The sequence below is a fragment of the Aythya marila genome, assembly GCF_965140915.1.
Source record: "Aythya marila genome assembly, chromosome: 21".
Taxonomy (NCBI): domain Eukaryota; kingdom Metazoa; phylum Chordata; class Aves; order Anseriformes; family Anatidae; genus Aythya; species Aythya marila.
Genome location: NC_139062.1, coordinates 4632075 through 4658209, shown reverse-complemented (window position 1 = coordinate 4658209; position 26135 = coordinate 4632075). Strand labels below are relative to the sequence as shown.

The 26135-nt window shown below is 51.0% G+C and overlaps 1 protein-coding gene across 6 annotated transcripts in view; it reads left to right on the top strand.

The window, feature by feature from the left end:
- CASZ1 (castor zinc finger 1) overlaps positions 1-26135 on the top strand; it is a 168699-nt gene that overhangs the window by 124994 nt on the left and 17570 nt on the right. For all 6 annotated transcript variants that reach the window (XM_082777116.1, XM_082777115.1, XM_082777114.1 and 3 more), the window contains 9 exons: positions 5110-5950; positions 7992-8060; positions 12885-12975; positions 14953-15117; positions 17602-17774; positions 18502-19370; positions 20759-20900; positions 21643-21706; positions 24063-24223. In XM_082777116.1, coding sequence (XP_082633242.1) covers positions 5110-5950; positions 7992-8060; positions 12885-12975; positions 14953-15117; positions 17602-17774; positions 18502-19370; positions 20759-20900; positions 21643-21706; positions 24063-24223 — 2575 coding nt within the window. The remainder of the gene's footprint in view (positions 1-5109; positions 5951-7991; positions 8061-12884; positions 12976-14952; positions 15118-17601; positions 17775-18501; positions 19371-20758; positions 20901-21642; positions 21707-24062; positions 24224-26135) is intronic.

Genomic DNA, 26135 nt, shown 5'->3' with positions numbered 1-26135 from the left:
CCTTGTGTGTTGTTTCCTGGTCATATTTTTCTGCATGGAAAAACAAACCAACAAAAAAAAACAATTGTACCCTCGTGGCAAATCCCTGGTGGATTCTGCAGTGTATTCACACACACCCTGGCTGTACGGTGCAGGCAGGGTGTGTAAGCTCGTGGAGGAGGACACCAGAATCCATCCTGCATCTCAGCACGGTGCACGCTGCCGTGTGCTGGCATCCTCACCACCATTCCCATCTCTCCCATCTTCGTTGGATGGGGCCAGCGTGGCAGGATGTGACAGCCAGGGTGTGCTAGAGCAAACCCGGGGTGTCTGCACCCCCTGTGCTTGGACCCCACAAGTTTAAAATCCCCCCGTGGTCAGGCAGTGCTGAGCCTCATCTCCCACTCTCAGCTCCGCAGGGCTGTGCTACCATCAGCAAGCGTGGTGCGAGCCACTGTCTAGTGCTAACTTTCTTCTTTTCCTTCCTTCTTCATCCCCTGGTTTTGCCCAAATTCCCCTTTCTTGGCATCAAGCAGCAGCCTGCAGCAGAGATGCCCAGCGTGCAGCCAGCCCTGGCTCCTGCAGCCCCCGCTCGGGGCTGGATGCTGACTCGTGCGGTTGCCGGTTTTCCCCCAGGCTGTGTGCGCATTTCTTATTTTCACTGAGCTCCTGCCTTTTTTTTTTTCCTGTGGCTCATTCAAAAGCTGAAATCAGCAAGAGCTCCTGGGGAAAGCCCCAGCTGAGTTTCTTGCTCATTTTCTGATACCCAGGTCGCCCCAGATTGATTTTTGGGGGCCGGATGAACGCTGAGCCCTCGGTAAAAGCTCGGGGCAGATTGAATGCTCGGTATTCGGGCACAGCAGCTCCCTCCCCCTGATTTGTCACTCAGCTGGGCTGGAGCCGTAATTGAAAGATCTCCCCCTAATCTGCTCCACCTGCGCACACCCCTCCCCTGATCCCAGCACTTTGTGAATCCATCAAACTTTCCTCCTTTTGTGTGTGCCCGTGTTTTCCTCCTCCTGTTAATAATGCAGCCGAAACTCATCTCCGTCTGTCCGTTCCCCTTCTGGAGAGGCACATTCTCTAGTCTTCACGAGTTCAGTGGCAGCGCACATAATTATGCATATAAGATATAAACAGAGCTGTTTAATTATCCTTCGCCACATCAGTGACAGAGTAATTAACAAACATTGCAAGATCAATGAGGAAAAGTGTGACCTTCAGTTTCCTTTGATAGGAAAGCCCTTGTCGTTCCCAGACACAAGGTGATTGTGCCTGGACTCAGTTTTCAGAGTGTTTTAATTCCCTTCAGCCCGCATTTGCAGCTTTTCTCTGCCACGAAAACTAAAAGGAGGGGAACCTGGGATGTAAAAATACGTTGCCAACCTGTGGAAAATGAAAAAGAAGAGGTTTCTCTTCGGGTAGGAGTTCTCAGTAAAATGCTTTCCTAGGGCTGTGTTGTCAAGGGACTACACAAAAATGTGCAAGCAGTCTTGGGGGGCTGGAGGCTCCTTTATATTTAGGGCAGGTAACGGCACGTGCGGGGTCAGGTTCACCCCACGTAGGTTTTGCCTGGCAAAGGGACGTGCTGCCAGGTCTTGAGTGTGCGTTTCGAGAAGCCTGGCGCTAACGTGGGTGGCAGCATTTCCTTGGAAAGCACAGAGCAAAGCCTCTGGTGCTGGAGAGGACAAAGTTCTCCTCTTCAGAAGCTGTGCTCCAGAAAATGGCCTCGAAGCTCTTCGGCAGCGAGCCCCCTTGGTGTTACTGGGGGCAAGGTAAACTACTGCCACGGGGTTTGGGGCTGCCTGCACCCCAAAGGAGTTCTTTCCAGTGCCCGGGGGGTGGCAGGAGGCTCCTATTGGGGCCCCGGATTTTTTCCTGAGCCACCCATTGAAAACAAGGGCCTGAGGAGTCGGTGCTGAGCCTTGCCTTCTGTTCCTCCCTCCCCATCAGCAGGGATGGCTGTGCAGGAGCCGCAAAGCTGGCGTCCATCAGGAGACGGGTGTCAGGCTCTGGCCATGCAGATGCGTTTCCTCCTTCATTCACACACCTCTCCTGCTCCCTGCCCGCCCCGTGCTGCTGCACACACATTTATATATAGCATGCAGGCTTCCCCGTGCAGGCTCTGACAGCGATCCCTTCCTACACCCCCTCGCTGGTGCCCACATACCCAGGAGATTTTCCTACACCATCCCGTGCTCTTCCCTCTGCCCATTACTCGCATACTGGGCTAACGCAGTCACCGGGAGCTTCCCCCCGTGCAAGCTCTCAAAGTTTTCCTTTCTTTTCTTAGCCTGTTGGCTGCGTCCCGCAGAGGGGAACACTGGCCCTGCTCTCAGCAAGGAGGGCTTTCTCTCCAAAATTTCCTGGGGAGACTCCACTGGGGAGAACACGCGCGGCGAGCGCCAGCTTCTCCAGCCCCCAAATTTCCACGTTGCCCCTCCCAAGCAGGCTGCAGGGCAGAGCCGGGATGCCCCATCCCCCAGGACCCAGACCTTGCTCTCCATTTGGGCTGTTTTGCTTTTCCTTCCATATATAGTGTGCTGCTGCAGGCTATTTTTAGCCCCCTTTTTTTTTTTTTTTTTCCTTTTTTTTTTTTTCTTCTTTTAGCCAGCTCGGGATCCTTTGTGATACGATAGCTGCTCCCAGACACACGGATCTCTGCTCTTTGGCGATGCCCACAAATGGAGAGCGGCAGCGAGGGGAGAGGGAGAGCCCTTTTGTTATCACACAGAAGGGGAGAGAGAAAAATGCGAGGCAGGGGGAGGGCTGCGCACTTGGCGCGGGGATTTTGTTTCCCAGCCGCTGTCCTGCTGCCTCGCCTCTGCCTGCTGGGGGTCTGGGGGGAGCTGTGTGTCGGGGACAGTGAGGGTTTGGCTGGGTCTCAGCCTCTTCGTGGTGAGCCCTTCCCCTAGGTGCCTCCAGCAGAAGAGCCTCAAGCCCTCCGGGCAGCCACCCTGCGAGTAAATGCGGGTTGGTGTGGGTTTAGGGGACAGAAAGCGAGACGGTTTGGGGGATGAGGGGTTAAATCGAGGGTATTGAAACCCAAACTCATGCACGGACCTCGCAAAGCGCAAAAAAAGACCTGAAAAATCACCCTTTCCCATGGTTTTGGGTAGTGCATCTAGTTGTGCCGGCTGAGGTCTAGCCACATGGGTACCAAAGATGCTTTCCAACACCAAAGGTGCAGAAGAGAGAAATATGGAAAGGAGCTGGTCTCCTACAGCATTTCGTTTTCCCAGTATTACAAGAAGATGCTAGGCTTCCTCAAATATCTTCCCTGGGTTTTTAAGTCTGTAGGGCCTGAGCTGAGCTGGGATCTGCAGAACCGACTGGAGATGGGCTGGGGAGGGTCTGGCTGCCTGCTGGGTCCCGTGTGCTGCACGTCAGGAGGAAGAAGGGAAAGGGCTGGCTTGTTCAAGGCAGCAAAAATCACACCTGATCGTTGAATTTCCTTTCGGATCCTATCTGTGGTGGGCTTTCTCCACCTGGAAGCTTGCAGCTTGGCCCAGGCTGGCTGGGGTTTTGTGTGCAAGGCTGGGAAGTCAGGGATTGGGAAGGAGGCTGGGGGATTTGTACAGGTCCAGAAAGAGGAAAAGCAGAACAAATTTAACAAAGAGGAAAAGCAGAACAAATTTAACAGAAATGGGGTCTTCCTGTAACACTTGTTAGACCCATCAGGGATTTCTGGGGATTAATCACCTTTATTGCTCATAGGGTTACACCAAGATGGAGGTGGAGAGGAGAGAAGAAGAGGTAGGAAAGAGAACAACCTGAAAGCAGGATGGAATGATTTGAATTCATTAAATTAAATGTGTGTGTGAAGGATAATTTCGATGGCTGTGGAAAAGTATTGACTCAGGAATGTGACTCTCATGGTTGTGCACGTTTTAGTGCCTGTTTCAGGCAGCCTCTCCCTCCACATGGTCCCACGGACACAGATTTGTGCGAGCTGGTGGCTGCTGAGCTAGGACTTCGCTCACTCACTGGGACTTGTGTGTGCAAAAGTGCTCACGTAAATGTGTGCCCTGGCATCTGGCATCCCAGGTTGTCAGATCCCAGCTCCTAGGGGTCCATTTTCACACCTCGGATCCATTGACCAGTTCTGTGCCTTGATGCTTTCCTTTCTGACCACGTTTCAAGTCAGCACTGGTTGGGTTTGAGCTCCGGACCCAAACCTCCACCTGCTGCCGGGGCACCTGCTGGAGCTGGCCCTGGGAGCCTTGGTGCCCCCGAGAGCTCCAGGGAGGGAGTGGAAGAGATGATGAGGGAGGTTTGAAGGACTCCTGCACACAGTAAATCTTTATGCCGTGGGAGAAAGCAAGAGGGAGAGGAGGAGGAGGAGGAGGAGGAGGAGGAGGAATGCCGTGTCAGACTGAAGCCTAAATGAGTCCAAGCTGCCACGTCAGAGCGATCTTTATTTCCTCCTTTCCACTGATATTGGGTGACCTCCAGATGTGTGTTCTTCCCCTCCCGGTGGCCTGGGAGGCTTTGGGGGAGCAGGGCAGGGAGGAGGAAACCGGAGGCAGGCGGCGTTGGCTCAGCCCCCCATTCCCCCCAGCAGAGCAGCCCCCCAACCACGGGGACAGGCAGTCCCTCCTCTGGAGCCCACATCGGGGTCTCCTGTCCCCAGCCCCAAATCCTAGTGGGGAGAAGGCTTGGACCCATTTTGCACCACTCCGTGGGCACCCCCATCCCTTCCTCTGCCCCTGTCCCCCGCCAGCTCCATCCACGTGCACCCGCACACAAGGGCAGAACCGCGCGAACCCCGGCGTATCGGCGCCGGTCTCACTTCCAGTAAAATTACTTTTTCTTCATATTAGGCCAAGGCAAGAGTGCAGAGACATTTATGAAACTTTGTTTAATGTACTGAAAAGCCATCGGCTAGAACATTTAGGAAATTGATTTTCCTGGCATTGATGAACTCTTTTTATTTTACCCCAGTATTAATTACTTTTTTTTTTAAAACAAATTAATTTAAGAGTCGTAAAACCTAACAAGTGAGCCAAACGTCAGTAGATCATGTTCCCCTCTTCCCTTACCCCCCCCTCCCCGCTCCCAGTGCTGGTATAGGAGGAGAAGAAGAAAAATCAGCCCCTGGCGTGACTCTCTCCCTCTGGTTCTCTGCAGGGGAAGCTTCATCGCTGCGAGACTACGCGGCCACCACCATGAATGAGTTCCTGGGCATGTTTGGCTACGATGACCAGAACATGCGGGACGAGCTGGCCCGCAAGATCAGCTTCGACAAGCTGAACGCTGCTACCTCAGAGGCCACCGCCACCGCGGCCTCTCTCTCCGGCGAGGACGCCCTGAGCAAACGAGCCCGCTTCTCCAAGTACGAGGAGTACATCCGCAAGCTGAAGGCTGGAGAGCAGCTCTCTTGGCCCATGCACTTGGCCAAATCGGAGGAGCTGGGCTCCAAGCTGGGCAAGGAAGGCTCCTCGGTGCTGTCGCAGCCCATCCGGGTGCCAGGGCCCGATGCCTCCCTGCTGACGGAGACCAAAGCCACCATCCTGCCGCTGCCCTCTCCGAGCAGTTCCCAGATGCAGGGCCTGATGTCGCGGGCCTCCAAATACGACTTCTTCATTCAGAAGCTGAAGACGGGCGAGAGCATCAGGCCACAGAACGGCAACACGTACAAGAAGGCCTCCAAGTACGACCTCGAAAACGTCAAGTACCTGCACCTCTTCAAGCCTGGAGAAGGAAGCCCGGACATGGGAGGAGCCATTGCCTTCAAGACAGGCAAGGTGGGCCGCCCTTCCAAGTACGACGTGAGGAACATCCAGAAGCTCACTCCGGTGAAGGCTCCAGCACCCAGCCTGGCCCCTGCTCCCCTCGCCAGCACCCCCAGCAGCACGCCCGTGGCCGGCCCGGAGCAGTCCGTCTCATTGCCATTCAACACTCCCGAGTACCTGAAGTCAACTTTCTCCAAGACAGACTCCATCACAACTGGAACAGTCTCTACAGTAAAGTAAGTGTCCTCCTGCTCTTAGCTTTGTATTAGGGTTCGTGCCTAAAGCCTGCGTGTGGATCAGGGGCATTACAGCTCATGCCGTTAATGGGATGTTTCTGCTCGCTCCGTGCCTGTTCCTCTGTCAGCCTTACAGCTCCTTTTGTCTCGTCTGCACTGAGGCTGTGGCCTGCCTCCCGCAGTCACAGCCATGAATCCAGAGCCCACTAGCTCCTGGGGTTGTCTGCTGAAAGGACAGATAAGGGGACGTGGTGCTGTCAGCACTCTGAGGTCGAGATCGTAACTGCTTCCTTCCTTCTCCCTGCGGTGCCCCAGGCGGCCAGCCATGGCTGCAGGAGAGCCTGATCCTTGCTGTCATCCAACTCGATGGCAAAACTCTGCTGGCTGTTGGCAAGATGGGGCCTTCTGTGCGTCCCAGACCACTGAAGACATTTTAGTGCCTGATTCCCATTAATTTTCATAGGAGTTAGGCATAGACGTGCTTTTGTGGGACCAGGCCTGTGTCTTCTCAATTTGCCTGTTCCTTACACAAATAGAGGTGATTCAATTACCCCCCAGACTGGGCAAACTCATTAGCCCAATTACCAATAATAACCTCCTACACACACAGTGCTGGCAATCTCTGCAGCGATGCTGTGGACTGAATGGAGATGGCCAAAGGCCTTGCCAAACCTTGGCTTCCTTCGTAGCTTGGCTTCCAGAGGTGGGAGCTGCAGGAAAGCCAGCGTTGGACCGAGGGGCACAGACACAACACCACGCTGCATTCATGCCATGGCACGGTGAGAGTGCCAGGGCTGCTGGGGGTCCTGAAACCCCTGCTGCCTCGTGAAAACGGGCCAAATTCTGCCCAATAGACCCTTTAAGTCTTACAGTCCCCTGATTTATCCGAGTCAGGCTGCAAGCAGGGAGGGAGGCACGTGCCTGTTTTGTTCTGATGGCTCGGATTTACCTGTCCTCACTGTTGGGAAGCCTTGGGCTGAATCCTCACCTGGCTGTACGGCAGAGGGTAAAGGATTATTGCTGTTCTCTTCTGCTCCCTGGTTGGGGTGAAGCTGGTACGTGCTCCAGATGGCAGGCAGGCACTGCTCTTACTAAAAACCACTGCTGTAAATATTCCTGGAGGCACAGTGCCTTGTTGTGAGGGGTGACGTGGCCGGGGGCTCTGTGCCTGCCGGGTCTCCAAGGTGCTCAGCTGCCGGCTGCGCCGCGGCCACCGTCGAGCTGTGTGCGGGGGCTGCGAGCCTCCGCTCCTCTGCCTCCGCGTTGCGCTGGGATCCCAGTCTGATTGCCTTTCTCGTGCTCATTTCCTGCCGCCTGCGGATGGGGTTTGCAGCACCATGGTGATCCCTCCTCCCCGTGCCCCAAAACTGCCTTGGCTGGGGCATGGTGGTGGGGCTGGGGGTGACCTGGGGCACCCGATCACACACCGGAGCACTGGAGGCTCTGATCCTTCTCCTTCAGGCTGCCTGCTAGACACAGGGTTTTGTGCTAAAGGAAGGCAGCTCATGAACTGTGCTGGTGGAGGAGGTGCTCCCTGCTGTCTGGGACCTGCCTTCCCCTTCAGACCCCCCTGGGCCCAAAACGCTGGCAGGAATTACCCCTCGCTCTCACACATACGCACATATCCCAGCCACGGGTTGCAGCTCTGCCACCTAATGCTATGAAACCTGCCCTGAGCTCATCTTAACTCCAAGCAAACCCTGAGCAAAGGTCTCCTTGTTAAACCAGGCTGCAGAGCTGCCGTGAGTAGGAGGAGAGGGTGAGTAGGATGCAACTTTCTGCTTCCTAACGGTGCCTAGTCACCTGAGCTCATATGGCATTTGGGTGCTGTTTGGTTGTTTTGTGATTAAGGTACATAAATGCCTCATCTCTGCAAAAGCAGGTGGTATTGCAAGGTGCTCAGGGAGCTCTTGGTCTTCCCGTGGCCACCCCAGGTCCGCACACGGGTACCCAGATACCTCGAGGCGTGAGAGCGAAACCAGGAGCGCGGCCGTGCCCTGTCCGTCCGCTAACCAGCTCTGCCCTGTGTGTTTCTCACTAGGAACGGATTACCCACTGACAAACCAGCCGTCAGCGAAGATGTAAATATTTACCAGAAGTATATTGCCAGGTAGGCAAAACTCCGGGCTTTCTTGGGGAGAGGGCTGGAAGGACGAGGGCGGAGCGGTGGGGGGAGGCAGGAGGTCTTGGCCAGCCGGGCCAAGTGTTTAAACCAGCCCTTGGCACTTCCATTTCCCTCTGGCATCTGTGCTCGCTCTGTTCCCCTGCCTGGGAGAGCAGTAGCTGTGAGAGGTGTACAGGCATGCCAAGAGCATGCTCGGCTCCCCAGAGCTGTTAGACGTTGTGACAAATAGTGGAAAAATGTTTCCCTGCAGAAGCCCGTGATGTAAATGGGAGCGCCGTCTCCTAGCTGTCAGGCTGTGCCCGCTGCGGTGCCAGCTCCTGCCTCTTCCCCCTGCCACGTCCAGTGCCCACGGGAGGCAGGCAGAGAACATCTCGCCCCTGGGAACCCAGGCTGGGAGGAATCCACGAGTGAAACTGAGTTTAGGCAGGTCTCAGCGTCAGGGGGGGATATTTACCCCAGGATATTTTGCAGCTCCTTCATTTGAGAAACCCTTTGTGAGGAAGGTGCGGGCTGGGGCACCTCAGCTCAGCTCTGGACGAGGAACAAGCGATGCTGAGAGGGAGCCCAGGCTGCAGTGCTGCACGGGGCGATGCCACCAGGGACAGGGGAGGTTATTGCACGACACCTGCCTCTTTTTGTCACTCACCAGCCCCTGCTCCTGGCCTGCTGGATCCTCCCTCCGTACTGGCACGGAGCTAACCATGCCAGCCCCCTGTTTATGGAAGGACACCGGCAGGGAAACAAGCAAACCCTTCTCTCTAGAGATAAAAGTGAAGGGTTTGCTCCCACCAGCACTCGGGCACTTCCTAGCAAGCGGGGAGGGAGACGTGCAGCGTGCGTCCCCACCTTGCTGCCACCTCCAGAAGCTCCCTGGGGGCAGCCGGCTGCTGGGGAGCTGCGAGGGAGGCTTTGGCACGTGGGCAGGGGAGGCAGGAACGGACCCAAAGGCGATGCCCCTGCAGCCCTTCTGCCCAAACCCATGATGTAGGAGAAAGACAGAAGACCACATGGGAAGAGAGGACATTTGCACACACATCAGCCCCTCGCTGCCTCCTGGGAGGGTCCGGGAACGAGAGCAGGGCTCCGAGCCCAGCTCGGCGTGGGGCAGGAGCAGCAGCGCCCTTTTACTGCTGAGACGGAGCTGGGTTGTGCTCGGAGGTTGCAGAGGGAGAGGCGATGCCACTCGCTCTGTCCCCAGTTCCCCTCTGAAGCAGAGCCCTGTGTAATCGCGACCACATCCACGCCTCGGAGCGCTCTGCAAGCCCCTTCCCCGGGGTCAGGCAGGTAACCGAGGGAGGCTTGTGAGATAGCTCAGGGACACCACATCCTGCTCAGAGAGCTCCGCAAGCCGCCCGTTGGCAGCACAGCCACTTCCCTTCAATTTACACACAATTTTAAAAACAGTTTAAAGCCTTAAAATCAAGGGGGTGGGGGGGTGTGGGGGGGGGAGAGAGACACGACACTGTATGTCTGCGCTGCATAATTAGCTTAATGAGTTTGCCAAAGCCACTGCCAAAAGCTGCCCAGGGATAATCCATTCTCTCACACAACAAAACAAAACCTCTTACTTAGCTAGTTTGGGTTGGGTTGTTTTTTTGTGCTTTTTTTTTTCCCCTCTATATTTATAATTAAAAAAAAAAAAAAAGACCACAGAAAAAATTATTATTATTATTATTAGTGCCTCAGCAGATGGTGCTTCTGGCAGCACTTGCTTAAATATTTATTTCTGTGTGGGTTTCCTCCCCCCCTTGTAATTGGGGTGGGTTTTTTTCTTCCTTCTTTCACATCATCGTTACAGGGTAATGAGTCTGTAAACACTCACTAAGCATGCTGACTTCTTTATTTATTATTTTTATTATTATTTATTTATCTTGGTTTTTTCGTTCTAACTCTTGCCAGATCGAGACTAGTTCTTTCTGGCAAAAAAAAAAAAAAAAAAAAAAAAAAAGTGAAGAGATTAAAGTAAGGGAAGGGGGAGGGAGTTGCACTTGTGAAAATGAATCTCTGTGCCTGTGCGCACAACTCAGGAGCCTGGATTTGCATATCGGCGTGCTGAAATGGGCTGCGAGTTTGCAATCAGGTGTGTGTGTGTGCTCGTGCCTGCTCATGTGCATGCAAACTGCGGGTCCGGTCCTGTAAATTACCAGGGGGGTCGATGCTCCTCGGAGCAGGGCATGGAGATGGGCGCGTGTGTGTGCGTGTAAGTGAGTGTGTGCTGCGCGAGCTCTCCTGTTAGGGAAAAGCTAAACAGATGCTGTGCTTTAAAAATTAATAGCTTTGAACTGTTTCAAGTGTCAGAAGAAACAGAGGATAAAGATAACCCTTTAGGAGCCTGGCCCTGCAGACTGCAGGAGCCGCCTCGCCCCGTGGTGCTGTGCGTGCCGCTTCCCTCCTGCCCCGGGCGCTGAGCGTGGTCGAGCGCCCGCCGCTCCCTTCCTGTGCTGGGCACCCCACAAACACACCCACAACCACTCCCACCCATGCACACACACACTCACACACACACACACACACTCACACACCCACTCACACACTCACACCTCTGCCAGGGCAGGGTTTGCAGGGCCGGGGAGCTCTCTCAGCTGATGCCCTTGGAGCTGAGCCTGTGAGCGGCTCCTGTTGGGATGCTCCAAGTAACTCATCCCATCCGGGCGGATTTCTTTGGTGCCTGGCCCTTCTGCTGCTGCAGTTGGCATCTCTGCTGCGTTCGCATCCTCGCTTGGGATGCCCTTTTGGACAGCTCTGCCGGAGAGCTGCCTTTGCCAGCTCTCTGTCTTCCCCTCCTCCCTGCCTGGCCAGCACTCCCCAGCCCTCCAGCCCTTTGCTCTCTCCTCCCCATCTCATCCCTGCGGCAGGGAGGAAGCTTTCCACCGAGCAGTTCCTCGGCCTTTCCAGGCTGCTGACACGCAGCCCCGGAGCAGCAGGACCGGCTGCTGGGGTACTGCTTGGTGTCCCGGTGACTCAGGCTGCTGCCCGTGCCCCGTGCCAGCCTCGCCGCTGCCCCGCCGCTGGCCGGGCTCGCCGCCTCCCCTCCCAGCTCCACACCTCTGTTTGCGCAGCCAGCGTTGCTGTTTGCCTTGTGGTTTGTTTCTTCTCCGCTGCCGGGGTTTGTTCCAGTTTCTCAATCACCTGTTCTGGCGTGATCCCGATTTCCTGCAGTATTTCTTCTCCTTCCCCAGGGAAAGGCAAGTCTGCTCCTGGCATCTGTCCCCGTCTCCCTTTGTGAACGCTGAGGCAAAGAAGTCATTTAATTTTTTAGCATTGTCTATCTTCTCTGTCAATTAAGCCCCCTCCCCATCTCCAGAAGGCCCTGCTGTCTCCACAGTTGACCTCCTCTTCCTCACTGCACTTCAGGACGTGTATTTAGCGCTGCTTTTCATCCCGGCTCCCTTTCCTGCCCTGCAGCTTAGTGCTTACACAGTGCCCCTTACAACGCTCCATAATCCTCCCTGCTCCTGCCCCCTCCACCCATTGCCCCAGAACACCTTCACCCCCTTTTTTTCCTTTTTTTCCTTTTTTTCCTTTTTTTCCTTTTTTTCCCTCTCTCCTTCCTCATTTCTTTCCGATGCCCTTTATCATGTGCGCTCCCGGTGCGTTTAGCACAAAGTGACGTGAGGAACCTTTGAGCAGATGGCACTTTATCTTTGAATGTTTCCCCTCTGAGTCCCCTTCCCTCCGCTGCTTTTCCCTTTCAAGCTCCTCCAGGTTCCTCAGGAACATGCACCGGAGATCCCTACACGGAGCAGCCCGGCGCTGCACCACCCCTTCCCCAGTTACTGCTCTGTCTGGCAGCCCACGCGTCCATTTATCTGCAGATACCATTCGGCCTTTCTGCCCTTTTTTCCCACCCCGTGTGCCAGGACTTCCCAGATTTGTTGCATGGAAGGCTGGGTGGTGGCGAATGGAGCGGGTGCGCGTTGCTGGCTGCTGTCCTTGTGCCCTGCTCTCACCTGCACGTGAGGCAGGCTGGAAGCCCCGTGGCTCTGCCTTGCAGTATCTTGTCGTGAGCAAATGCTGCATCCACCTGGAAGATGATGATTAGTGGGACCGGTCAGTGCTGCTGTGCATGGGGAGGGACGTGCACACAGGTCTGCCTGCAGCGTTCATCCTGGCCCTGCTGCTCCATCTCCCTGTCCTTCCCTTACTCTCCATCTCACTGGAAGAGCTCCTACATAATCGTGCCATGATTTTCCACTGCCTTTGTGGCTTACCCTCTGCTGCTTTGCAGCCTTCCCAGTAGCGTGACACCATATTGCAATTAGAAAGAAAAACACCGAGGCATAACTTGTACAAACAAACGAATGCCTGAGCTTTTCTGAGGTCCTGCTGGATGCGCACATGCCTAGGGTCTGTATTTGACTGATGTTAATTGGTCTCCTCGTGGTGTGGGAAGTTTCTGAAACTCACTGCTGAGATATCCAAACTAGATCTGTGTGGTATGTAGTTCAGGGAACCAGCCGCACTTTCTTACTCTTCCCAGGTAAGCGGCTTCTAAATAATGGAGGTGAATTTCCAAGAAAAGCACATGCAGCTCGGGGAGGTAAAAGCCCAGAAAGATCTTGCTCAGGAAACACCTTTTTAAGCAGTGACAAATAACAAAGGGAAGGTGGGAGGGATCACCACCCTCGGAGGTGGTCAAGTCGATGGGGTTTGATGACCTGAACACGTGGGATGCAGGAGTGGGACCTACTCCATTTGTGCCGTGCTTACAGATACTGCTGCCAGGACAGGACAGGACAGGACAGGACAGGACAGGACACCGTTTCACTCTCTTCCTTTCTCCCTTCTGTGCTCCTCTCATGCTCACAGGTTCTCTGGCAGCCAGCACTGTGGACACATACACTGTGCATACCAGTACCGAGAACATTACCACTGCCTTGACCCAGAGTGCAACTACCAGGTAAGGGAACGGGAAGCAGGGACCAGCACAGCTCCCCGAGTCCTGCCTCGGGAAGATTCGTGTCTCCCCGTGCTCCGTCCCACATGCACACATCCTCATCGCTCTTTGTCTCTGAAAAGAGGGCAAGATATATTTTGAATTTGCTAGAATATAGATCAGCTCAAGTCAGTGGGAGCTACTCCAGATTTACATCAGCGAAACCAGGAGAATAAATTCTGCCTCGTTACAAATTGTGCCCGAAACCAGGGCATGCTGTTCTGCTAGTCTGCCTCTTCCCCTCCTGCTGCCCGAGCGAGGCTGTAGCAGCAGTAGCTGCAACAAAACACCCAATAAGACCAGCAGCAGGCCGGGATCTGTGGGGAGAGCGTGGGGGCAGGAGCATGTGCGATGCCGTAATTGCTGGGAGAAGTGCCAGGGCAGCGACGTCAAGGCAGCCGAGTCACGTGCCGGGAGTGTTTACCCTCGGCCCAGGTCTGCGAGCTCGCCTCTGCCACTTCTGTGGTCAGGCTGCGTGTGTGTAAGGGGGAATCCCAGAGCTCGCCTCCACCGTGCAGCAGACACAAGTCCTGCCCTACCCCTTGAGACCTTCTGGTCTCAAAGGAACGAGTCTGACCACAGCGCGGGAAGTTGATCTGGCTCTGCTGAGCTCCGTGGCGGGTTTCTATTGATCCAAGGAGGGTTTTTCTCTGGGATGTGTGTAGTGTCCTGCCAGCCCAGCGTTTGGTAATCGAGATGAGGCTGTCCCAACTGCGACACGGATAGCCGTGCACCACGAAGAGAGAAACACAAAGAATGGAAAGACAGGGAAAAAAAATTATTATGATTGGCCTCATGATTATTTCCTAAGGAGTCTGGAAGCTGCTTGCAAAGGAGCTGTCTGGTCTCGCAGGGAATAAGGATTTAGGCTGCTTTTTAAAATGCAAATTATTTTATGGCTGAGATATATTTTATAATAAGTAACGCTCTGTAATAAGTGGGCACAAATTAACGATGATTGGCAATAGCAATCCTGTACGTATGCCCTGGGAAATCATACCTCCAGCCTCCAAGGGATTCCCAGTGAAATCTATATCCATCTATTCCCATGCCAATACCAACGAGATTGATCAGGATTGATATTATAGGAGGAAAGAGTGGAAGCGATAATCATTTGTTTCCTGTGAGGGAGACTGGAAAAAGTTGTTAAACATTAGAATACAGGCCTTTCCAATTACTCCTCAAAATAAATGGATATTGATTTCTTTTAAAAAATCAGATTTACTTTCCCACCTTCTCTGTTAAATATTGATGTCTGTGGGAAGTAGAAATGAAAAGCTTCATTTTAAAGGCACTTAGCCTGCTCCGAGAGTGGGGTACCCCTTCAGTACTTCAAGCAGGTAGACGGTGAAAGGGATCTTCTGGTCATCCAGATTTAGCTCGGAGCTCTGCTACCAGCTTTTCCTGTGACTGGAAGAAAGTTCTGCACCCGTTCCCTAATCCCACCTTGCAGGGGTGGCAGACGACTGATAACGGGAAGATGCTATAAAAGAGCAGAGTGTTTTTCCCAGTTTCTAGTCTGACATGAGTGTGGCAGCCAGTGTCTTGCTAACCACTACAGAGAGGGATTTGGAAGCTGGGATTACTCTCTTGCAGGCTGTTTAGTTCACTGGCTTGCTTTCTAACTATAGCAGTTCTTGAGATAGTAGCAGCTAAAATTATGTTAGAAGAATTGCAGCCTTAAAGCTGCAGGGAGCATATTCCGGACATCACCCCAGTGTCATGTTTACTTCAAAGTTTTCATGTGCATACACTTGCCCTTTACCAAGAAAATACACGCACACAGTTTGTCTTTAATCTGACTCTCTTGGGGTGACCGCTGCTGAGCTTTAGACTCCCGGTACCATAAGTTTATTAACAACAACAACAAAAATCCCTGCCCCCAGGATTACTCACCCACTCCCATCACGTGTGTCTCACTCTGTCTCTGTATCTCTCCAGAGATTCACTAGTAAACAGGATGTGATTCGGCATTACAACATGCACAAGAAACGTGATAACTCCCTCCAGCACGGCTTCATGCGCTTCAGCCCCTTGGATGACTGCAGCGTGTACTACCACGGCTGCCACCTGAACGGGAAAAGCACACACTACCACTGCATGCAGGTAACTGCTGCGCCGGGGACTCCGTGGTAGCACCTGAAGTGAACCGAGAGCTGTTGTGTGAGCTGAGTCCTTTCTGGGTGGACTGAAAGCAGTCTCGTGTCCAGGCGGCCCAACCCTTCCTCGCTGGAGAGCAAAGGGGCGATGCAAAGTGCTCTGAGCCTCTCCTGCTCACCTCTGATTCAGGCTCCTTTCTGGAGAGGCTGTTCCCTCACTGCACTTGTCCACTTCTACTTGGTTGTAGAAGCCTTGTGCATGCAGTGAGGCAAAGGGCTCAAGGTTTCCTGGCAGTCTTGGGCTTCACTTGTTCAGGCAAGTCGCCTTCTCTGAGATTTGGGGGCCTCTCTGCAGCAGCACTGCTGCCTCCACCAAATCTGGTCTGGTACTCCCTTAAAATCAGACTTTTCTGTGGAACACCTGCCCTTTAACACTGGGTTCATTTCCTCCATAATCAGTTTCTAAAGTAATTAAATTTTCATGTCACCTATCTAGACTTGACACCCCTGGTTCTCCATCTCCTCTGCCAGTGGTACTAGAGTTTACTTTTCTGTAGTGTCAGCTGTGAGCTTTGATTCACAGCTGTGAGCCAGGCTCCAAGCTGTGTGCCCGGAGCTGGGGCTGCTGCCCGGATCTAGCTGTGACCCCTTTGCTGTTTTTAAACATGGACACACCAAATTGTTTAGGTCTTACCCTGATTGTGCCTTAGATTAGAGGGTTTGATATATGCTTGTTTCATTAAAATCGTGGCCTAAACCATTGCCTTGAGAATGTTAGAAACGGAGAACCACCAGGCAGTCCTTAGTGAAAGCTTTTCTAACTCCTGTCTCCCTTCCTGCCCGATCCCAGCAGTTTAAGACCCCGGTTACAGTCACAAGGCCTTAATCACATGCTTAAATGCTTTGCTGGGATAGACTTAAGCATATGTTTGACTTGAAGTCAGGTAAGCTCTCTGAAGTCAATGGGGTTTAAGCACATACTTAAACGTTAGGCATGCACTCAAGTACTGTCCTGAATAGGGGCTGGTTTAAGCATGTGCTTACAAGCTGTTGATAAATTGGGAACTTCATGTGACTTTCTCTTGAGGACATTTTCTGTTATTCTTCATAATATTCATTGCTCAGTTTCTTCAATCGACCAGGATGGGATTTGTTTAATTTTTTTTAGAGCACAAGGAACGTTTCACAGCTTTAAGTCGCTCTGCCTTTGAATAGAGACCCTCTTTTCCACAGCTATATATGGGTAATTCCATTCTGTGCCCACTGTCTTCCAGTAAAATAATGCCCATGTAAGCAGTGTCTTACAGGAAAGGTGTCCGAACATAAACTCCCAATTAAAGAAAATATTGCTTAAATGGCAGGATTTGTGCCATCCATCTCATGGGTTTTTTTTTCTTTATGTCCATAATTGGTGTGGATAAAATTCAGTTAGTTGTTTATATAAACTGACATTTTTTTAGGCTTTAGCACCAAGAGCTGCATTGCAAATTATTCCTAAGGAGGTTTTTGTTTAATTCTTTTTTTTAATGCCGTGCAGGGTCTGTCTTTTTTCAAGGTGTCAGTGCAGAGAGAGAGAGGCTCTTTTATATTGGAAATAGCTGGAGATCCTTTTTATTTTTTTTTCTGGGTATTTGTCATGGGTTTTGTTATTGCCTGTTTGAATCAACCTGGGCTGAACTGAGAGGTGGTGTTTTCGTTCTCTTCACTTCTGAGATGGTGCAGGCATTGGCACACGTTGTGCTAGAGAAGAAAAGGAAAAAAAAAAATCCTCCCTCAGCAGGGCTGAGGACGTTTTCAGATTCCAGTGTTTTTTTACTCAATATGGCAAAGTTGCCCGCTTTACCCAGAGGAAGGCAGGTTTTCAGCATTCCGTCCTCGTCACACCATTCCCATTTTGCTCCACGAGTTTAACATTATTGAACTGGTAGTCTTGAGCAGTGACAGGGAAAAAAAGCCACCAGTTTGCTAAGATCAGCTGAACATAGGGTATGTGCTTTGCTCAAATGAAACCTGCATATTACGAGCTCAAAAGATTGGCCTCTTGTTGCACTACCCGGCCTTTCTTCTAGAAGGAAGGAAGATGTAAATAACTCATTCCCAGGCAATTTCACATCCCGCAAATAGACACAAGTCCTGCTCTGTTCCATGTTGCTCCAAGATGACAAAAAGTAATGGCATCTGTCAGTCTGTTCTTTTCTCCTTAGGAGCAGGAACTCTGCTTCTTTCCTCCCCACACAGACACGATTATCTGTAGCTGGTCTTTTATCTCTGCATCCTCCCCTTTTTTCTGCCCTGAGAGTTGCTTTTGTTCGTGACTGCTCTATCAGTCTTTAAACTGGGAATTAAAGTGATGACTTAATGCTCCTAGGAGAAATGTCCAAATGGAACTCTGAAATGTATGTGTGCTGCTCATATGTTTATTATCGCTGATGTTAATAAGATTGTGGTGTTAGAACACTATACTGATGACTCCCTGTTTTGCCTGGGGTAGGTGGGTTGTAACAAGGTCTACACAAGCACCTCGGACGTGATGACCCATGAGAACTTTCACAAGAAAAACACGCAGCTCATCAACGACGGGTTTCAGCGGTTCCGTGCCACGGAGGACTGTGGCACTGTGGAATGCCAGTTCTACGGGCAGAAAACCACTCATTTTCACTGCAGGTGAGATAGCAGGAAAGGACGGGAATCCTGCCTCTGAGATGGAGGGTCTGTTTGCTTCCTGCCACGTCATAAATTCAGGATTGTGCACAGGGCTTCAATCTACCCTGGCATGGCCTTCTCCATGCTGCTCTTGTGAGAGCTCGTGCTCCAGGGCAGATGTGATTCCCAGGATTGTCATTGTCTGCAGTGATCTGAGGAAATAAAGAAAACAGATCCAGGAGTCATTGGGGAAGGCGATCACAGCACTCATCCCTGACAGTGTTCAACTCGGGGGTGGGGGAGGGCACTAATACACTGCTAATGGCACTTTCATGCTAGAGCTCATTCCAGCCAGCTCCTCCCTTTCAGGGCCAGACTCTGCCTTCTGTACACAAATGCTCTTCTATTGATTTCTCACATTTTCAGGAAGAGTGGGAAAGCACAGTTTGTATCTTAGTCCCCTTTAGCTGCTGTTCTGGTTGGAACTTGCAGTGGGGTTCTTGCAACCCCATATTATCCTGGTTGTTTCTCAGAGTCGGGTTGGCTTCCAAGCTCTCACACGGCAGCATTTTTTCCTTGACTTGGTGTCACAGGTTGGCCCACATAAAGCTCCTTAGCCCCTTTGCAGCCAGGGCCACTGTCTCATCCTGGCCCCAGTCCTTATCCCAGAGGGTGGCAGGTGACAGCAGTTGCGTTGTGCTCCTAGCCCGCACAGCCAACCACTCTCTCCTCCTCGATGCCCTTGCAGGCGACCTGGGTGCACCTTCACCTTCAAGAACAAGTGTGACATTGAGAAGCACAAGAGCTACCACATCAAAGATGATGCCTATGCCAAGGATGGCTTCAAGAAGTTCTACAAGTATGAGGAATGCAAGTATGAGGGCTGTGTCTACAGCAAGGCCACCAACCACTTCCACTGCATAAGGGCAGGCTGCGGCTTCACCTTCACCTCCACCAGCCAGATGACCTCCCATAAACGCAAGCACGAGCGCCGGCACATCCGGAGCTCGGGAGTGCTGGGCCTGCCTGCCTCTCTCCTGGGATCCAAGGATAACGAGCAAGAGGAGTCCAGTAACGATGACCTTATTGACTTCTCCGCTATGAGCTCCAAGAACTCCAGCCTGAGTGCCTCCCCCACCAGTCAACAGTCTTCCGTTTCTCTCATAGTCCCAGCTGCGCCCTCCTCTGCTGCCGAGCTCGCTTCCTCGCAGGCCAGCAAGCCTGCCAACAGCATGACACCAGCCACCAAGATCTCTGGCCTGCTCTCCCAGGCTCTTCCCAGCAATATTCCCTTGGCCCTGGCACTCTCCAACTCAGCGCTTCCTGGCACAGCTGGATCCTTCTTCCCCATCATCCCCAGCCGGGTCTCCACGCCGCTTCCCGCCAGCTCGGCTAACCTGATGGCTGCTGGTTCGGCCGGCGCCAATCCAACATCATCTGCTCCTACAGATTCCTCATCCCAGGCCATCTCAGGATCTGGTGAGCCTTCGGCTACTTCTTCTCCGGCTCCAGCGGCATCCATAATGGAAAGGATCTCTGCTAGCAAGGGATTAATCTCTCCTATGATGGCCAGGCTGGCAGCAGCTGCACTCAAGCCCTCTGTGGCACTGGAAGCAGGTGAGTTACTCCCATCAGCTGCCCTACTAGCGGGAGGAATGAGTGCCTGATGATATGGAGAGGAGGGAATGAGAAGCCACCTGGTTGTCCAGGGGACTGGAGGTGGGGAAGGGGGTAATAAAGGAGCAGAAATGGGCGAATAAATTTGGACGTGACCAGTTCACCCTCGAATGGCAGTTAACCCCTTGGAGCAAGCGAACCCTTGAAGGCAGTCCCAGCATGGTTTCCCAGGTGCTTCCACGGCCTCCTGCTGACCATGGCCAGGACCTGGTTGGCAGTGTGGGGTCGGGGGGGCTCTGCCTGTTGGCACCCCCTGGCTCTGGGCTGCCCCACAGCCGGCACCGCCAGCGCTGCCCCTGGGCCCTCCTGGCAGGCGAGGAGGGAGCGGGACGAGGGCATGTGGTGAAAGAGGGAGGGGAACTTTCACATGCTTTTAAAAATTATTCTTTGAAAAATTGTTTCCTAAAGCAGAGAAAGGTCATTGAGGGAACGATTTTCCTTTATTTTTTAATAAAATGCCACTTGCTGGCTGAGAAGCAGCTCGCCGTCAGCTGTACTGCCGGAGGGTAAATTAATATTTTAGTCACTTGGGGATTGTGGAAGAAAGCTCCGCAGACATGTTCCTGTCAGCAACTTTTTTCCCCTCCTTTTTTCTTCGCTTTTCTTCTTCTTTTTTTTTTTTTTTTTCCTCTTCAATTTGTTTTCTTGTTCTTCCTCCTTTCCCCCTTTTCCTTCAATTCGACTCCACACCTCACAGGGCCCGGCATGAAACCCCCTGCCACGATGAAAAAAAAAAACACCCTCATTTTTGTGGGGGGCAAGGTGGTGGCGAGGGCTCGGCCGGGCCCGGTGGCTGTCACCTCCAATAGCCCCGGCCTGGGCAGATGGTGCTGCCGGGCAGGCGCAGTGGCAAGGCCGCTGCCGTCGCTACGGCAACGCTGGGACTGGGGACGGGGACGGGGGCCTGACTAGCAGTCGAAAGCTGCCACATTGCCTCAGCATTAACGGAGTCTTTAATAAACGCTTAAGAGGCAGCCCCGCAAATTAGTTATGACAGTTTGCGCAGAGAATCAGGTCTCCCCCACGCTCCTTCCGCCCTTCTCCTTTAAAGGGCCCATAGCCTGGACAACTTTGACATAATTTTGCAATAATTATCACTTGAAGAATTTCCACGCTGGAGTGGACGTCAGAACCCATCATGTCATCTTGGCAATAAACGCTGACCAGCAATCCTGGCCCTTCCCTCCCCCCACACTTTTTCTGTGCTTTTTCCATTTACGCAGTTGCGATAGCGATCTAACTTGTGTGTTTGCCACTGCAACCCCAGCTTCGAGCTACCTTTTTCGTTTTAATTTTTACAACCTAATTCCGGTGCCTTTCTCGAGCAGGGAATGGACAGGCGGCAGCTCCCGGACGGTTCAATCCAGTGCAGGTGAAGCAGGAGCCGGTGGAGGCCATGGGATCGTCCTCTGGCACCGGGCAGGAGTCCCTGCAGGAGCACAGCCTGGACCTGAGCGTCAAGGACCATGGGTGAGAGATGAGTGCAGGCAGGGGCATTCAGGCCTGGCCAGCACCGACAGCTGGCCTGGGTCTGGCACGTGCTAACCCGTAGCTGAGGTGATGAACAGCTGAAGGTGCTATCTCAAAGCCTGTGTCTCACTTGTCCAAAAGCTTTCCTAAGAACAGGAGTGCTTGGGGATTGTCCTCTCTGCAAAAACTGCAGCAGAACTGATATTGGGGATACCTGAGCCTGCTCCACATCGACCCTTGCACACATTCCTTCCCATACTTTATATAAAGCAGCCTCAGTTAAGGACCCCCGCACTTACAGTCAGCTAGAACTATCACTGACGCCTGTCAAACACTAAGGTTGCCTTTCAGTGTGCTTAGCTGTGGCCATAAGGCTCGTAGCCTCGCCTGCTGCCCTGGTTTTGCAGTGTGGTTTTGAAAGTTCAAATAGGTAGAAGGAGAAAAAATATGGGGTGGGTTGTGAGTCAGCTGATAAAGGAGTGTGATGGTGTGGGCACTGGGGAAGAGGTCTGGGTTGTTTAATAGATGAAAGAACTGAATTCAGCAAACCTGCAGCCCTCTTCCTTTCTGTCTTGGCTATCACCAGTAAGAGTTTGGCCTGCCCAAGGGAGGGTGGGCATCATTCTCTTCCTCCGGATGCAGCAGGTGAGGAGTGAGGCAGCTTGAAGGGAGAAGGATTAATCTCAGTGCTCACAGTCCCTGTGCACATCTTAACTAAACCCTGTTGGTTTGTGTGTTCCAGTAATGAATCAAATGGCCACACAGTCTCGGCAAATTCATCTCTTTTATCCTCGCTTATGAATAAGGTAAGAGCCATCCATCAAACGCCTTTCATTCCCCCCACCAAGAGAAATTAAAGCTGCGATGGCGGGGAGGGAGGGGGGAAGAGATGCGTTTGTTTTTTAATGTTTTGCCTCTAATAAGATGAGTTTGTACCATTTAAATTTTGAGACCATTTTTCATCGGGTATAATTTCAGAGCCACTGCTTACGAATTAATTTAATGAACTGGCTGAAGAAATATATTGCAGCCTCTGACACCTTTTTTTTCATCCTTTCTAGACGGAGGAGGGCTCCGAAAGATTTTTTTTTTCCCCATTTTTATTTCCAGAACCTGGCAACTTCTCTCGCTCTCTTTTTATAGTTACTCATTTTTTTTATTTACTTCGAATGTTTTCTTTCATTGGGGGAGGGGGAGGAGAATCATTTGTTTTTATGAAAGAGAATAAGAAAAAAATCAGAAGTTTTGAGCCGAAATCATCAATTTCTGCCTTTCTAGTGTGAGTAATGGTGTCCAACAGAGCCCACTTTACCATGTTATAGAATATTTATTTTAAATAATGCAGAGTTTCTTTTTCTTTACTTTTTCCTTAAATTATACATCATCTCAAATATATATTTCCCTTTCACATGATAAATTCTACTGTACCAAGATTAATTTTCCTGTTGTATACAACTGCATTAGAGATCAGGGCCGCCTTTGAGCCATGCTTTAATATTGCACTGTGATAGGTTTTACAGGCAGAACTATTGCCATCCCCTTGGCTCTGGGCGTTACATGCATCAAGGCCATATAATCCTCAAGAGAGGGCAAAGTGACTTTGTCGGGTAGTCTCTCGACTCCTTTCTCTGTTACTCCATCACTCTTCACACGTTGTTTCATGTCTAGTTTTAGCCTTCTACCACTTTCCCTCTGCACTGGTTCTCTGTTACACTGGATTTCTGGTGTTCCCTTTTAAGCTTAATTTCTTACTCGTTCCTGCATGTTATCCCTCTAGTGACTCCAAATACACAGTTCCTTCTCTAGTGAGTAAATCTATTTAGTAAGTCTGCTATTGGAGATCCCAAGTCCTTCTGAAGGCCCCAGCTCAGAAAAATTCTTTTTCAATAGATGCTTCGCTTGAAAATCTCCAGTTGAAGCATATGTTTAGGAATAAATGTTTGCTTGTGTGCAGCCCTGCATAAAGGTACAGCATAAAGGCATGCACCACAGCATAAAGGTTCTTGGCATTATGCAAAATAAGTGCAGCGCAGGTATAAAACACACTTCTTCAGGTTTCTTCCTTCTGTAAAGTAGGAAGGGGATTAAATAATGACATAAAGCAGCAAAGAATAGAGCCCACTGATTTGAAGGAGCCCGTTCCAGGACTAAGGGTTGCAGACCCAAGCTGTGTGTGCTCAGGAACACACCGTGCTTGCTTCTTCTTGCTGCACACAATTTCTGTTGGTAGAGAAAACCTTTATTATTTGCCTAGGAATAAAATAAATAAATAAATAAATAAATAAAAATAATGTTAAAAAAACTTTACAGAAAAAACATGAGCTGAATTTCTGGCTCCAGCCATAAAGAACTGCAGTCTCCACATAGCAGCAGGGGCTTTACCTTCAGGGGGCATTAAGAGAGGCTCAAACAGCCAGGGTTCCTGTAGCGTACTGCAGTTTATTTAGGGGGGCTGTCAGGCTTAATTAACTGATCTGTATAAAGGGCTTTGAGATCCTCAAGGGGGTGGAGTTTCAGTGCAAGTATTGGGCCTGATCCTGCTTTAATACATACTGTGCATTTCGCTGTTGTTACTGGAGGAAAGTAACCATTGTTAGAGAGAGCAGCAAAGCAGGAACAGGCCTGGGGAACTGTGCATTTATTATGAACGATTTTTTTTTCTCTCTAAGCACTAGAGAGACTGAGTAACTTCCTTTTTCTGTTCTGCACATCCTGCACCTGGACCTCCAGACCTTCTTAGTATGGAATCTATTTGAAGCCTTTCAGACGAGGCAAATTATGAGTCCACGTCCTGCTTTGTGGACAATATATCCATTTAACATAGAAAGTGAAATAAGTCCTTCAGTGAAGTTAGTTTGAATTTCCAAGGACTTTAGTGTGCACGTCTCCCCTCGCCTCAGTTTCCCAGTGTACTGAATGGATGCCTCACTACTTCCCACAAGAGACACAACCACTAGATGGGCTTTGTGACAGCTGGGTGGAGGATGCCACAGAGTGAGGTGTTACTCAGCCTTGCTGCTGCAGTTGAGGCAGCCCGTGCAGACGACTTCTCTTCTCTCTTTGAAGAAACAGCTTTCCACAGGATGGTCCTGAGGGCATCCAGACTAGCAGTGTCCGCAGCTGCGTGCTGGGCTTGATGCAGTGTCTGTGTTCTTGTTCCAGATGTCCAAGACCAGTGCCAGCCTTGGCAATCTGCTGAACATTAAGGCAGAAGGTGATGGCAGCCAGGCTGGGGCTGGGGAGCCAACACAGTACTTGGGCAAGGCAGTGAAGGCACTTGTCCAGGAGAAGCTCTCTGAGCCATGGAAGATGTACCTGCGCCGGTAAGGAGGGCATGGAGCTGGGAGGAGAGGAAAGGGAAATGATTTTCTTTGCATAGTGTCCGTCTCACTGGTTGATGTTTGAATGATGAGTTCTGTCAAATTTAAAGGTCTGGTTCTGTCACATGCTGATCACCTGGAGTGCAGTTAGTCCTCAGTCCTGGCTGGCTGCAGGAGGTGTCCTGTAAGAAATGACTGTCCATGTAGAGTTGTTTTGCAATGGGAACACGAGGGCCAGCTAGGAGCAGAGCTCTACACATCACCCTGTTTGCCTTGGCATACCTCAGGCTCCTCTACATGTCCCAGTCTGCAGGTCCTGGGGACCAAGTGTAGCTCACTCTTAGCACCGAACCACTGTTAGGCCAGGTTTAGTTGTTAAACACAGATCACAGAAGCCTTAAAATGTTGTGGAATTTCCTCTGATCATAGAAGTGGTGCACTGAAACAAAACAAGGAGTCCAAGGGGGAATGGGAACTGCATGGTTTCTGCTGTTTTTGTTGTAGACGAGGAGGCTTGAAAGGAAAATGGAACAGATACAAAACTCACCCACACGCAGACACATGCACATACATGCCCAGACAGACACATGCTTTGAGCATACACAGATACACCCCGGCAGACACATATGGGTTAGTGCTCTGACACAGATCTTTGCCTACAAATGCCTGTGGACACTTTGTAAATCACAGACTTTGATGGAAAAGACCAGAAGGTCTTCTAGTCCCTCTGCCCCTGGCTAGTGTGAGATCCTTCCCTGCAGTCCATTTGCAAACATTTTGTCCAGCCTAGTTTTAATTATGCCAAGCAGGGTGGCTGTTCCCTTGTCTCTGGGAGCATTATTCTACCTCATAATACATTTCACTGTCAGGATCTTTTTTCATAGTATGCTGCCTGAATTTCCCTTTTCATAATTTTGTTGCAGCTCTCCTAGTTACATACCCTTGAACCACAGCAGAATTCTTCTCCACAAGTGGAGTTCACGTCCTTCACCTCCTAGTCACAGATTTTTAGCATATCATTTAACCAACTTTATTTACTTCCTTTTCTCTGACTTGGTAAATTAGTCCCTTCAGCCTGCTGATCATGTTGCTGCTGTTTGCAGAACTGGGTTGCTGTTCCTGCATCCCCACACCAGAAGCTTTCTGCCCCATATATGCAGCTCACAATTGCACTCCCATCTTTGCATTATGTATATGTATCGTGTTTACCATCCACTGTTACACAGGATTGCTTGTAATGTTGCTCTCATGAGTCCTCTATGTATAAAAATCCCCCCCGATGTATTAGCTGTATTTTTCCAAATATGACTCTCCCATGCTGAACCTTCCCCACGTCTTGCAAGGCCTCTCTCTGTGTTATTTCCCTCGTCTTGCCTTGGTGTTGCCAACTCCTCCCAGTTTAGTATCTTCTGTGAATTTCATTAGCACGCTGTTTACTCCTTCTCCTAGATTACTAATGAAGATGTTAAATAAGCTCAGACCTAGCCAAAGTCATCCTTGCAGCATTCACGAGATACCTCCTCCCAGCTCGATACGTCGCTGTTTGTCATTAGCCTTTGTTTACGGTCCTTCAGCCAGTTTTCAATCCATGTGGTAGCATTCACATCCAAGCCAATTTGAATTAATTCTAAGCATATGCAAGTCTGTATCAAAACGCTTTACTAAAATCCAAATATATTGCATCCCTTCATCCACTAATTTTGTAATTCTATCAAAAAAAGCAATTAAATTTGTCTGGCAAGATTTATTCTTTATAATCCTGATGCTGTTTATTGCTCATGGTTCCTTTATCCTCTAGATGTTTAATGATTTTCTCCTCCCTCTTAATATTTGTTCCATTACTTTACTGGAAGGAGAAGTTAAGACTAGAGGTATGATAATTGCCAAAGATCACTTGTCTTTTTTTTTTTTTTTT